At 37.8% G+C, this 15,781-nt stretch overlaps 1 protein-coding gene across 1 annotated transcript in view; it reads left to right on the top strand.

Moving 5' to 3' along the window:
* The window catches only part of LOC141844995 (phosphatidylserine decarboxylase proenzyme 2-like), a 76,691-nt gene that overhangs the window by 56,761 nt on the left and 4,149 nt on the right, over positions 1 to 15,781 (top strand). Inside the window, exon 14 of the mRNA XM_074732991.1 lies at positions 12,176 to 12,223. Coding sequence (XP_074589092.1) covers positions 12,176 to 12,223 — 48 coding nt within the window. The remainder of the gene's footprint in view (positions 1 to 12,175; positions 12,224 to 15,781) is intronic.

Here is a 15,781-nt window from a genome sequence, read left to right as displayed (position 1 = left end):
GTTCAAAAGGTTTGGTGGTGCGGTTTTTATACAATGGAAGAGGAAGAGGAAGAGGAAGTGGTTTGTAATCAACAATATCATTATTAAAAGAAGTCAAATTTTTATTTCCAAGTAAATCAGATTTAAGCAAGACTCGAAGAACATGAGAATTAGGGTGTCCTAAACGTCTATGTCACACTTGATCACAATGAACATCATTACAAGCAATATAATTTGACACCGGAGAGGGAGCTAGAAACAAAGGAAAGAGCCGCCCCACTTTAGGTCCCTTCGCGATCATTTTCCTAGACACTTGATCCTGCACAAGACAACCAAAATTTAAAAATTGAACAAACAATTGTTGTCAACTAATTGACTGACAAATATAAGATTACTGGACAACTTAGGAGACACAAAATAGTATTTATAGAGGCTGAAATATCACCAATGGCTGTGATAGGTAAGGAATTACCGTCAGTAGTATGAATCTGAAGTTCTCTTTTATATTTTTTTAACATTATTTAAAGGTAAGGCAGTGTTGGTTATGTGATTGGAAGCACCAGAATGAAAATATCAAGGCACGGGATTAGAATTTTTGTTACCTAAAAGGCCTAAAGAAGAAAGGGCAAAAACTATCATTTGTTGGACCATTTTAGGAGCAATAGAAGACTAACCAGGACTAGGGGCATTTGAGGAACTAACTGAGACATTGTAGGCAGTTTCAGATTTCTTTGGAAGCCGACTGGAACAATCTTTGATGATATGCCTTGGTTTCTTACAATAATTGTGAATTTGTTAGTATAATTAGTGGCAATGTGCTCGAATCTTTTGCAACTATAGCACTGGACATTAGTCATATCTCTGCCTCCTTTAAACCTCCCATGAGCAGTGTAGGCAACAAGAATTGAAGTAGAATGTTGAGCTTTTTGTTCCAAGACAGTCTGTGTACTTCCCTAAGAAGCTCTCCTACACAAATATCCAATAAAGGAACTGGTTGTCTGTTCATTAAGTTGGACTTGAGTACTTCAAACTCTCCCCTTAACTTCATTAAAATTGGTCACATTTGCTAGTCTCATGCACACTTTGGATAGCAATGAGTCCTTCAGGAGGTACACTTGCATACACAATTCGGTATACTTAGCCCAAAAATTTCCAAAGGAAGAATAAAACTCTTGGATTGACATACTCCCTTGATTGAGCTGATCCAATTCGAGTTCCAATTGAAACCTTCGTGCTATATTGCTTGGTTTTAAATTTTCTTCAAGTAATCCCACATTTCTCTAGAAGTCTTATAAGGCTTGAGATTGATAAGTATGGAAGGTTCCACACTTCCAAGGATCCAAGACATAGTCTGAGCATCCTTCACCTCCGATTTCACATATTTCTCCTTCTCCTTCTTGCTGTTAGGTGCAGGATCTGCTCCATCAATATGACCCCATATTTTCTTTCCCTCGACAAAGATATGAAATTGGAATGCCCAAGCAGAATGATTCTTGCCATTAAATCAAACAAGAAAATGTTCAGATCGTTCCAAAGACATGTTTCAATTAGAAACAAGTATTAGGAGATTAGGTCCAAGAAAATAGACTACAAGAACACAAAAAAGAACAAACACTAAGACTTGGAGCTAGACAAGGAACTAGACACAAGATGAAATGATCTCAGAGTTTTGGCTCTGACCAGACGATCGAACCTTAGTTTTGATAATGGCACTAGGTTCAAGTTAAGTGTGTTGCTGAGCTGATATTGTTAATCTAAGTGTGTAGGGAGCACAGGTTGAGCTAAGTCCTAGTTGAGGCTAGGCAAAGGACACTGAAAAGACCTGATCTGGAGGGTCAGGCGGAAGACTTGGCAGAGTCAAGGCACCAGGTGAAAAGTCCATGCAAGGTCAGGAGGACCAAGGGGCGTGGCAAAAATCCAGTCAAGTACGGTCAGGAGGACCGGAGGACGTGGTGAAGTCTGGGCGGTCAGAGAGGACCGAGCCACAGCAGCAAATCCTAGGGGCTGAGGACAGAGCCGAGCAAAAGTCCAACGAGTCAGGAGGACTTGGTTGGCAAAGGTAAAATTCTCCTGAGTGGAGTGGGTCAGGACGCGTTCCCAAGGGGAACAGTAGGCGTCGGTCTAACCCAGGGTCTCACTGGAGACCTGAAGTTAAGACCAAGAGACAGTTCTAGGAACTGACTCTCCAAACCCTTATTTTGCATGTTATTTGGCTAACTTTTTATGCAGGGTTGGAGAGAATGAACACATAGACTCCGAGCGAAAAAATCAGATTTTTCAGTGTTGGAGTCGACTTGAGTGAAACTCAAGTCGACCTGAAGTCTGGTCAAATCGCAAACGGAAGTCTGCGCAGTTCTGTTTCTCCACGTCGGACTCAAGTCGACTTGAGCGAGGACTAGAGTCGACTTGAGCACCAGATAACGACGCAGAGAGGCGAAGGTTATCGGGAGGTGCCACGTCGGACTAGAGTCGACTTGAGGTGGACTCAAGTCGACCTGAGGACAAAGTCACCGCGGAGAAAGTGGATCAAGCTGAGCTGGAGTCGACTTGAGATTTGCTTGAGTCGACTTGAGCACTATATAAAAGAACAGCTCGACCAGAGGTTCGGAACAACTCTTCTTACGACCTACACGAGCACTCTGTCGAGACGACGGTGCCCTGAGCATCTTCGTGCAACCCTAAAGCCGCCGCTACGCCGAATTCACAAGGAAACGACGATCAAGCAAGCTTCGGCATCCTTTTTGGTAACAAGTATTTATTCATTGTAAAGTTCAATTTAATATCTTGTTATCGACTTTGATTTTGTAATCGATCGACTTGTGTCCGTGAGGAACAAGTCCTATTAGTGGATTGCCCGTCGGAAACGGTCAAAGACCGTGGGCCTTGGAGTAGCAGCCTTGGGCTGTGAACCAAGTAAAATGATTGTGTCTGTGTGCTTGTGTTTTTACTTTCGCATTACTTTTCTATACTTGTACTCGCTTCCGCAATATCTATTTTTCGTTAAATCAAAAATCGGTTGAAAAGCGAAACGCGCTATTCACCCCTCCCCCCTCTAGCGCGTTCTTTCGATCCTACAATTGGTATCAGAGCGGGGTCCTCGAATCCAGTGCAACCACTGATCGAGGGGATTTTTGATTAGTTTTATGAAATTTTATTTTTTTTTAATTTTCTTTTCTTCCCGCACTACTAATCCAAGACCAAGTCTTGGAACTCGTCTTGCGTATTTTTCTTGTGTGCTAGATTAATGGCCCAACAAGAAGGATTCAACACCGCGAGACCTCCCCTGTTCTCAGGAGATGACTTCTCCTACTGGAAAAGTAGGATGGAATGTCACCTGAAGACACAGGTGGAGATGTGGATCATCATACAGACCGGATTCACAATCCCGTCTGATAGTGATGGAACTCCACAGTCTTGCGAGCATTGGGACGCTTCTACCCGGAAGAAGATAGAAGCAGATGCGAAAGCAACTCAGACTCTCCAGTGTGGTCTAACCAAGGAGGAGTTGAACCGCGTCGGCCCATTCACTAGTGCAAAAGACCTTTGGACGAAGCTAATCGAGCTTCACGAAGGGACTTCCGACACCAAGGTGAGTAAAAGAGATTTATTGTTTAATAAATTATATAACATTCGCATGTTAGAAGGGGAGACCGTGAGTGGCCTACACGCGAGAATTCAAGATCTACTCAACGGGCTACACGCAATCGGACAGACGGTGGAGAACCGCGACATAATCAGGTACGCTTTGAAAGCGTTTCCGAGGAACACATTGTGGGCATCCATGGTGGATGCTTACAAAGTTTCCCGGGACCTTTCCAAGGTAAAGCTCGATGACCTTTTCTCTGAGTTTGAATTACATGAGCAATCTAATACGGAAGTGCAGGAGAAGGGTATAGCTTTAATTGCAGGTATCGAGCAAGAACGGAGAGCAAAGAAGAAGGTACAAGAAGACTCAGAGTCTTCAGAATCCGAGACAAACGATGAAGTCACCTCGGAGCTTGTGAACCTCGTCCGGAAGATGTTCTGGAAGAAGCGCGGAGTTAGACGATCGAAAATCAAGAAGGTCGTCAACAAAACAAAACCAGCATCTACCGGCAAGACCGAGATGAAGTGCTATGGGTGTGGTCGGAAAGGGCACTTCATAGCCGACTGCCCAAATCAGAGGAAAGACCGGAGGACCAGGAAGAAGGCCCTCAAGGCGACTTGGGACGAGTCATCTTCCGAAGAGTCAGACGAGGAACCGACAACGACCAGCTTCCTCGCTCTTCCAGCCCAAGATGAACCGAACTCTGAGCGACAGCGACTCAGACAGCGACGAAAGCCACGAATCCGTATCCGGTTCAAAAGGTTCGACCCCCGCTGTAAGTAACGAAAGACTATTTTCAATAATTATTAGCTTAACAAAAAAATTAGCTAAGTCCAACGCCTTGGTTGAATCACTCCAAGAGGAGTTAGTACTCCTCAAGGAGAAAGTCAACACTGAGCCACCGACTCAGGTCAACTCAGTTGAGGATTCGACTCGAGTTAAACTCGAGGAAGAAAATTCCCAACTAAAGACCCAAGTTAGTGAACTCAGACGATCGCTTGAGCGATTCACCTCTGGATCCAAGTATTTGGATATGATGCTTGGGTCACAGAAGGCTGGATACAATCGATCGGGCATTGGATATTCAGCTAAATACAAATCATTCATGTCATTAACACATAGAACACGTAACCGAACTAGAGTTTAAGCATGGGTTCCTAAGTCTAAACTGGTTAATCCAGTTGGACTAAACCAATTTTGGGTCCCTAAGGATCAGGTCTACTTGATCCGACCCATCAAGGGGCACGATCCTAGGGGATCCAAAACACATTGTTTGATAACATGTTTAAATTAGTCTTTATTTTCCAGCAATAGAAAATTTAGGAGTGAACTTCCAGTCCAAAAAATGTGAGATGCCCAAGATCTTTCATTTTAAATGTACTATGTAACATGTTTTGAAGCTAAGTGATCAGTTTATTGTCATTATCAGTGATGATAATATCATTAACATAGACTAAGAGAGACCATACTAGTGGTTGTCTTGTGAAAGAAAAGTGATCAATTATATTGACTTTGTGCGAAAGAGAAGGTGAGACGAGTGTTGCGAAACTTCTCAAACTAAGCTCTAGTGCCTATTTTAACCCATACAAACAGCGTTTTAGCTTCAAACTTCATGAGAAGCAGTCATTGGCATGCCGGGTGGAAATTTCATGTAAACCTCTTCCTTAAGATTCCCATTTAAGAAGGCATTTTTTTACATCTATCTAATGTAAAGGCCAAGATTTAGAAGATATGCAAGAATGATTCTCACCGTGGTCATCTTAGCAACTTGTGTGAATGTTTCTTTATAGTCGTGGCTATATTCTTGTTAATTGCCAAGAGCAAGCAATTGAGCTTTGTATCTATCTAAAGATCCATCAGACTTGAGCTTCATAGTATAGACCCACTTACTACTAATGGGCTTAACATTTGGAGGACAAAAAATAATGTCCCAAGTATGGTTTTCCTCAAGTGCTTGAAGTTCTGCTTTCATTGTTTGTTGCCAACACTCATGTTCCATAGCCTATTTATAACAAGTGGGAATGGGAATAGAAGACAAAGTAGTAGACATAGCCACAGGAGTTGAAAAATCATACCTTTCAAGAGGTTTGTGAGGTCTAGAGCTTCTTCGAAGAGGTGGATCATTGGAAATAGGATTAGATGCCGAAGGAAGATGTGGAGGAATCTAAATGAGACCTATAGGAGGATTAGATGCAGGAGGAGTGCGTCTATGATAAACATAACCAGGTTTAAACCTTGGAATTGGTGTGACTTAGGAAAATGTCGTAAAACAGATAGAGAAGGGAATTATAAGGTCTGTTGTGTGCTAAAGAAGGGCCGATCTACAAAAAAATGACATTCCTAGAGACACAAGTTTGACGGGCATGAGGATCATAGCAAAAGAAATCCTTTTTGGGTTCCAGCATATCCTAAGAAAGCACACTTGATAGATTAGGCAAAAAGTTTTTTTTTTTTCATGTGCAAGAAGGTGAACAAAACAAACACATCCAAAAATATGAAGATTGGAATAATTTAGTGCATGCCTAAGCAAACGAAAGTAGGGAGAATCATTGTTTCAGTTGGTAGATGGTAATCTATTAATCAAATAAATAGCAGTAGAGAAAACTTCATACCAAAAATGAGAAGGAACACAAGACTCAATTAGAAAAGTGCGAACGACATCAAGAAGATGTCAATTCTTTCTTTCAGTAATACCATTTTATTGTGGAGTTAAAGGACAAGAACGTTGTGATATGATCCCATGACTTTGAAGAAAAAAAATTAAAATTCATTCGATATATATTCACCACCTGAATCAGATTGCAAGATTTTGATTTTGGCAAAAAATTATGGTTCAACTAAAGCATAAAATACTTTAAACACAGAAAAATCTCACTTTTAGACTAAAGAAAATATACCCAAGTAAAGCAAGTGAATGTAACAAAGTACATATAATGTTCATGAGAGATTATAGGAGCAATACCCCATACATCAGTATGTACAAGTTCAAAAGGTTTGGTGGTGCGGTTTTTATGCAATAGAAAAGGAAGTGTTTTTCTTTTACCAAGTTTGCAAGATGCATAATCAACAATATTATTATTAGAAGTCAAATTTTTATTTCTAGGTAAACCAGATTTAAGCAAGACTCGAAGTACATGAGAATTAGAGTGTCTTAAACGTCTATACCACACTTGATTATCACATTGAACAACATTACAAGCAATATAATTTGACATCGGGGAGGGAGATAGAAACAAAGGAAAGAGACATCCTACTTTAGGTCCCTTTGAAATCATCTTCCCGAACATTTGATCCTGCACAAGACAACTAGAATTTGGAAATTAAACATTACAATTGTTGTCAACTAATTGACCGGCAGATATAAGATTAATGGATAGCTTAAGAGACACAAAAATAGTTTTTAAAGAGGCTGAAATATCACCAACAGTTGTGATAGGTAAGGAATTACCATCGGCAATATGAATATGAAGATCTCCTTTATATTTTTTAACATTATTTAAAAGTAAGACAGTGTTGGTCATGTGATTGGAAGCACCAGAATCAAAATACCAAGGCTCAGGATTAGAATTTTTCTTACTTGAAAGCCTAAAGTAGAGAGGGTAGAAATTATCATTTGTTGGACCATTCAGGAGTAATAGAAGACTAACTAGTACTATGGGAATTTGAGGAACCAACCGAGACATTGTAAGCAGTTTCAGATTTCTTTAGAGGCCGAGCGGAATAATCTTTGATGATATGCCTTGGTTTCTTACAATAATCGCAGACTTTTTTAGTACAATTAGTAGCAATGTGCTCGAATCCTTTGCAACTATAGCATTGGACATTAGTCATATCTCTGCCTCCTTTAAACCCCCCTTAAGCAGTGTATAGGCAATACAAATTGGAGTAGAATGTTGAGCTTTTTGCTCTAAGACAACCTGTGTTATGAGCCGTTGTTCTTCCCTGAGAAGCTCGCCTACACAAATATCCAATAAAAAAATTAGTTCTCTGTTCATCAGGTTGGACTTGATTGCTTCAAACTCCCCCCTTAGCTTCATTAAAAATTGGTCACACTTGCTATACACTTTGAATAGCAATGAGTCCTTTAGGAGGTACACTTGCATACACAATATCGGTGTACTCAACCCAAAGATTTCCAAAGGAAGAATAAAACTCTTGGATTGACATACTCCCTTGACTGAGGTGACTCAACTCGAGTTCCAATTGAAACCTGGGTGCTGTATTGCTTTGCTTGTAAATTTTCTTCAAGAATCCCACATTTCTCTAGAGGCCTTATAAGGCTTGAGATCAAGAAGTACGGAGGAATCCACACTTCCAAGGATCCAAGACATAAGCTGAGCATCCTTTACCTCCAATTTCACATATTTCTCCTCCTTTTCGCTGTTAGGTGCAGGATCTATTCCATCAATATGACCTCATAATTCTTTTCTATTGACAAAGATCTGAAATTAAAATGACTAGGTAGAATAGTTCTTGTCATTAAATCGAACAAGAAAATGTTTAGATAGTTCCAAAGACATGATTCAACCAAAAACAAATACTAAGAGATTAGGTCGAAGAAAATAGACTCGAACACGAAAAAGAACAAAACACTATGATCTTGGAGCTAGACAAGGAACCAAACACAAGATGAAATGATCTCAGAGTTTGGCTTTGATACCATTACAAAGAAATAAAAGAGAATTTCTGAAATGTTTTCTGTCTTATTTCACTAAGAGAATTACAATATATAGACGTCAAGAATTATTAAATCCCTTAATCCTAGGGTGTAATATAGGAAAAATACAATAATAATTACATCAAGAATATATACAACAATAATGAAAATCTTAGAGAGATAATCAAGGGATATACAACTTTAACAAAACTAAATAAGGAAAGAAGAATATATTGATATAATTAATTGCAAGTTGTAAACAAAGAAAAGGGATAATGCATGACCTATAAAACTTGTGATTCTCAAGATTGTACTATGCTATTATTTATAAAGAATTTAGACACTAACATTTGTACAATGAAAATGTGACACTGGATAGAATAATGATTATCTTGTGGGTTGTATTGATTTGGTTGGTTCAACTGTGAACGTTGAAATCAATCTTATAAAACTGCTGATTTGGAAGAATATTAAGAAATAGGAAACTAAATAGTACTGTCGAAAATATTATTAAATCAAAAAACTTCACCCTCAATATCAATTAAATAATTATTTAAATAGACCAAAAATCATAAGATGCAAAAAAGGAAAAATCCTAATAGAAAGAAAAAAATTTTAATAGATTTTAAATTCTAAAATCCCTAAACAGATTCAAAATCCTAAAATATAAAAGAAAGAAATTATTAAAAATACTCTAATTATAAAAAACTCAAAAATTATCAAAAAAATAAAAATTATCAAAAGCAACAATAAAAATCTTCGGATCCTCCTATATCACTCCCCATGTTGAAAAAAAAAACTCATTTTCGAGTTTAGAATAGTATCAGGTGGTAGCCCAGGAAAAAGATCATCTGACATTGATTCGATAAAATCTACTGGCAGCCATTGCACATCTGTGGATAAATCAGGGTTTAAGACTATTGGATTCACATTGCTACTTTTTAAATATTTTCCACCTCTATTATCATTGTCCCTAGACTTCCATGCTATGATAACTATTGCTTTAGACTGCAAACGAACCAAAAGCTCTTCCCTACCATATAATTTTGTATCCAAGTCTTCTTGGATGGGTTGTTTTGGAATTATCTCTTCTTTAAATTGAACAAGAAATGGCTGACCATCCATAGCAATAGAAGCAGCTTTAGCAGAACAAAAACGAAAAGAATATCATGCCAATGATAGTAATTTGTCCACTGACATCTTACACTCTTCTATCTATATTCCTCAGCAATTACGTTTGAAGGATTAGTTGTTTGCATACTGAGGTCATCTTCCACTTGCACATTTTGTAACACTTTATGGTGATCAAAGCATTGGTCAATGGACTCAAGAAACTCAACTTCAATTTTCTGGTTAATTTACATAATAGCAGTTATGGGACCAGCAATCAGTGAAGTACTAGAATCAACAATTACAGAACAACCTCCAGAACAGAATCCAGTTGTTTGACCACCAAGGACATCTTCCACCTCAAACTGCCAATACCCCTTCTGAGTTATAGGAACATGTGTGTTCACCTTTGTAATGTTGTCAGTCAATCCCTCCAAAAACAATTTCACCTCCCACTCCTTCAGTTGCATCACGGTTGAACCAGAATGAGAAAATTGGCTCTTTTACAAGACTTTGATTGACTATGTTATACCATAAAGGCACTGCATTGTCAACTGAGATTTCTTGGAATCCAAGCCCTAGTATTCCATTAAATTTTGTCATAAAAAAGGTTGTGCTCGGCTCTTTAGTGGCTTCAATAAATGCCTGACCCATGATGACAATGCCACCAATTGTGGCATGATCTTGATTAAAGAAACCTGATATTGATCTAGTACCATAGTGAATACTTGCAAACCTTCTTTCACAAAGCTTCATGGTCTCTTTCTCCTTGATTTTGCCTTCGGCACCATCTTCAATGACCGTCTTTGTTTCTTTCTTTGCCTTTTCAGAATATATTTGTATTTCTGAAGGTTGTGGCAGAGCAGTCCGATTCTCATTTATTGTGTCATCATCCTTAGAGTCACCCTTAGGAGTCAGCAGACTCTCGCGAACGACTAAGGTTTCATGGTTATCACCATAAAACACCTCGTTAATCTCATCATCGTCATACACTAGTTCATTATTCGTCTCGATCTCGCCTCTCACGTCTTCCTCAATCAACAAATTATTGATCTTTTGATTAGTAGGCGTCCTGTAATCAGTTGCTCTGTGTTCCTATTCACCATGACGACTACATGTGATAAGAGGTTTAGGATTAACCTACAGTAACTGTTGGATAAAACGTGAATCCTAAGGACGAGTTGACTAACGGTTTTGGTCGTCCCTAATCATTGGTTTTCGGTTCTGTGGCTTTTCATTGACTTGGGCACGTTGGGAACTTGCATCCTGTCTCAATGTATGACGTCGTTGAGATAGAGATTGAGTGTAACTGAATGGAAGAAAATAACTTTCCATTTTTTTTATCTTCTCCCAATCAATGATTTTGGCTTTACCTTGTCTGTCACGTGATCACAACAACTCCCACACCACGCTGATACTCGGCCTTTGAGTTGATGGTAACATGACTTTTACACGATCAAACACTCCCTCATAGTAAAAAATCTTCTCCGCTTCATTAAGTCAATCAATGAATTACTCATCTTGAAACGTACCAGAAAATTCGAAAAGATCAAGTGGAAATCTCATAACTTGTACCGTTCCTCTCAACCATGATTTCTGCGATTGTGATAGGGGTTTTGAAGAATGAATCAAAATTAGGATAAGGGAATTTACGACCTTCAAGATCTCATGTCGCCAAACGCTGAGTTAATTTTGTGAATTTTCTTTGTAAATCAAGAATCTTGTCTTGGGTGCTACGATCACGATGCGAGGCTTTCTCAGCCGAAACCTATCTGCCAAGATCACTATCACAACCATGATGACCATCTATCAAATCTGATAAGCTCTGATACCAATCGACGCTGGGAGAATAATGATTATCCTGCAGGTTGTATTGATTTTGTTGGTTCGACTGTTAACATCGGAATCAATCTTCTAAAACCTATTGATTCGGAAGAATACCAGGAATTAAGAAAATAAACGACATTGTCGAAAATATTATTAAATCAAAAAACTTCACCTCAATATCAACTAAATAATTATTTAAATAGACCCAAAATTATAAAATGGAAAGAAAGGAAAAATCCTAACAGAAAGGAAAAAATCTAATAGATTCTAAATCCTAAAAATCCTAAAATACAAAAGATAGAAATTGTCAAAAATATCGTAATTATAAAAAAAAACTAAAAAATTTTCAAAAATAGTAATAAAAATCTTCGGATTCTCCTGTATCAAAAGGCTATTATTTTTATTAAAAACCATAGTGAAACTACTCATATTTCAATTAAAAATAACCTTAACAGTTTATGCGACAAATTATTCCATAATATATAGGAGCATACAAGCTGTGTTTTTTTTTTTTTCTGATAAGGCAAAGCATTTTTTCCAACCCTGTCTATCCTATCCATCCAAAGAACACACATTGAGCAAGGATGAATAACAGAAAGCAAATATGCCTCCACCAATATGCACTTCAATATCTCGGTAATCAAGGAGATGCATGGTGATATTCTTACAAAGTTCTAGAGATTAAATAAATTTGGTAAGTTTTTTCCTTCTAGATATTAAATATACTTAGTAACTTATTATTACTGGAGGTACCAGTTATTTTAAATGTCAGTCTAATATACATATAGAAGGGGCTGTAATGAAATCGTATTCTTGTGTTCTTATTATTATGAAGATTTTGATTTACTGAATCCCTGATAATAATAGGAAAAAGTTGTTGGCATAATAGGTTGGAATTTTGTGACTTGTATATCCAATGTGCTGAGTTCTGTTTTAGATTTATCCTGAATTAGTATATGCAACATGGTTTCCATTGATACAAATTTCATATTAGTCATATTTTTGTGATGATGTAGGGTCAACTTAATATGGATGAGGCCAAGTATCCAATTGAACATTTCAAGGTATTTGTTCAAATAAAGTTAACAATGTTTTTCTTATCATCCCCTTTTTTGTTTAGTGGTTTTTACTGTGGTTTCTCACCCCTGATGAATCACTGTCTTGCAAAGGAGTAAGCTTTTGTGATGCATATATATAAATACTCTTTGGAAGCATGGACATGTGTAAGTGTTATGCTGTTGATCAACATTGTCAAAGAAAAATTCCACATCTTTGCTAATTACATATGGCCTTAAAATAACCATAAGCAGTATAATCTACAAGGCCAAACTTATCTCGTATCTACAAATACACAAAATTAAAGGCTCCAAGAATCTTTCCAATACCATCATTTTGTAGATTTTTAGCGCTAACTCTCCAAAGCAAAAGTTGTCACAATTATCCTCTCTTATCTCCACTAGAAATGCTACTAATTACTCACTCTTATCTCCTAATTAACCATAAATAGACCTTTATATATAACACAAATTACTCAATCATCAGAGAATGTTCAATCATATAGATCCTCAAATACAACAATTGATTCTCGAATAAGGTACTCAAGAAATCAAAGGGATTAAGAAACAAAGCAAAAAGTTAGATGTTGTAGGGATCACTTTGTAAATAGTATACATTACAATGGTATAAATGAAATAATATATATTTAGGTAAAAAGGACTACCTAGGGATTATGCATATAACTAAATCTTTTCTTTTTCATGATATGAGAACGCGATAGAGGTAGAGGTGTGATTAGTATTTTTACAGTAACCGTACAACACCAAACCGAGAGGTAAAGGTGTGATTAGTATTTTTACAGTAACCGTACAACACCAAACCAATTGCCAACTTCTCTCTTTATCCCTTATAGTCTTTGCCCATTATGCTGCCATTTACATTTGCAGTCTCCAACAGCTCTTCAACGCCATCAGATGCTCACCCACGTGCACTGCCATCCACGCATTTCCACTTGTGCTTCTCTACTCATGCTTGCCTGCTCACGCATCTCAACTCATGTGCTCCTCTGCTTGCACACACTTAGCTACACATCTCTGCCCATGCAAGCTTCTACTCATGCATGCTTACCCATGTACCTCCACCTTTCCACACTCGCCCTATGCCTTTACCCACAAGCTTCCACTCGTATGTGTATGCCTGATTGTGCCTCATGTGTGAACCTGAAGCCTCTCCAGTCAAACTTGTTTGTGTAAGCATAACCTAAGTGGTTATGTCCATATAGTTTTGATGTCTTTGATAAAAGTTTAAAGTTCGATTCATATTGTATTACATTTTGTGTCAAGTATGTAGTTGTTGGTTACTTGACATTTTCGTTGCAAGAATAATGGGAGAAATCAAAGTGGGTAAAGTTCATTCAGATATTTGACAAGAAAAGGCAAAGTCTAATGGTCATTGGAAGATGGATAAAGTTCAAATGGGTCGAGATTGATTGGATATTTGGAAAAGTAGAAGTCTTGCACGTACTAACAGATTTGGAAGACCAATAAAAGTTGCTAGATAAGGAAAACCTAGAGGTAAACATTCTTGGTAGATGAGAAGTCCCAGTAGGTCCAGGTGACTAGATACTTGGTAGATGAGGAAGACTCAAAGGCAAGGCCTCTTAGTTGATGGGAAGCCCTGATAGATTAGGGTCGATTAGATACCTAACAGATGAAGAAGGCCCAAATGCAAAGCCTCTTGCTAGATGAGAAGTCTCAGTAGATCAAGGTTAGATTAGACATCTAGAAAATGTGGAAGTTGACTAAAGGCAGAAATCAAGTCCTAGTAAGTCGAGGTTGAATTGATTGCTATCATGCAAGAAGTCTCAAAGATAAACTCTTGACATGTGAGGAGTCAGAGATTATAAGCAATATGTATTTTGAGAGCAAGTAGTTTTAGTTTGGCAATGACTTGATTGAGAAACTAGTGTTTGAGATTCAAAATCAATGAGTTAGTTGATTGCTGGTCACATTAATTGATTGATATGGTTAGTCAACTAGGAAGTCGACTAAAGATAGAAAAATGAGAAATAGGAATTTCCTATTTCAAATTTAATAGATTAAATGACTAAACTTATTGAATGACAGTCCAGTCGAAGGTATTGCCTAGAGAAGTCGATGGTTATCACAAGGAGTTAACTGATGAGGTTCAATCAGTTGACCAATGAAACATTCATTGTCAGAAAATTCCATTATGAATAGATCTAGATCAGCTTACTGCAAGCAAAAAGGAGTTGATTAATGAGATAGTCACTAGAGGAAATAGTTGCAATCCTACAGAGTCGGTCATGGATGGGTAGGTTTCGTCGAACGTTAATTTAGAAGAGTTGACTAGAACGCATTAGATGAACTAATGGGCAAGCAAGTGGACCAGAATCGACTAGAAGGCAGTATAGTCTACTGAGGGTTTAAACAATCAACTATAATAGTGTTGAGTCAATTGGATGAACTAACAGTCGAGCAAGTCAATTAGTCGATTGTTAAGGTTTAATTAGTCGATTATAATGATGACTGCTTTCATCCTATAAATATGGACCAAAGACACTTCAAAATTATACAATACTGCACATTGATATACTGCAAGTGTTTTTTTTAATTTTGTTGTTTTCATTCTGATATTTTGAGCTTAAGGTCGTTACCTCCATGCTCCATATTTTTTCCAATCTCTATTAGTGCACTTCATTTATTATCATTTGTCATTTGTAAAAGTGTTTTTAAAAGGCTTCTCTGTCTCAAAAAGGATTTTGAGATGGAGAGGTGGGTTGGCACCTTATGAGGCCATAGAGTAGGAACCAAGAGTTTCAAATAACGTAAATCTTCAAGTTTTTCTTTATTGCTTCCTTTTCTTACTGCATTTATTATTTTCACATGTTGATAAGCGTTTATCATTTTGCATTCCTCCCCCCCCCCCCCCCCCCCCCCCCCCCCCGAAAACTCTAGCTTCATACAAATCTCGCATTCAGCATCAATACACCCCCAAAGGCTTAACCACTAATTAAGCAAGGTGTTGCACGATTCCACTGATACCAAAATTTGGTATATATTAGAGCCAGGTTCTCCTAAATACTAGACTGACATCCAACAGACATTGATGAACTATTTCTATCATCCACCTCCAACAGACAGAATTTTCATTTGATCATAGAAGATTAGGATGCAGTATTACATCTAGATCAACATCAAATACTAGATTGTCATCAAGAGGGGATTCCAATCACCAAGAGAAATGGAGCAATTTAAAATTTGAAGCAAATAGAAAGGTAACAAAACATTTGATTGATACTTTGCCTAATGAGGTTTTAAGCAAACCAGGCGAGTACGTGGACACGAAGGTATTGTCAGATAAACTAAAAAACTACTCCAATACATAAACATTCAAAAGAAGCACCACAAGATGAACCACAGATCAGTGAAGGAACAACCGAGAATGCAAAACCATTTACTCTAATGTCTACCTCTGGAGAAGAAAATAAAGAACCCTAAATCTCATCTGAACCTGTTGAAACAGAAAGCATCAAATCCAAGCACAAGCAGAGGAAAAAGAAGAGCACTGAACCGGCACAAGCACCAAGAAGGGACCACAAGAAA

Source organism: Curcuma longa, chromosome 14 (genome assembly GCF_044706935.1).
Source record: "Curcuma longa cultivar G26 ecotype Majalengka, Jawa Barat chromosome 14, ITB_CL_G26_1.1, whole genome shotgun sequence".
In the NCBI taxonomy this organism is placed as follows: domain Eukaryota; kingdom Viridiplantae; phylum Streptophyta; class Magnoliopsida; order Zingiberales; family Zingiberaceae; genus Curcuma; species Curcuma longa.
This window is presented reverse-complemented; position numbering and strand designations above follow the sequence as displayed.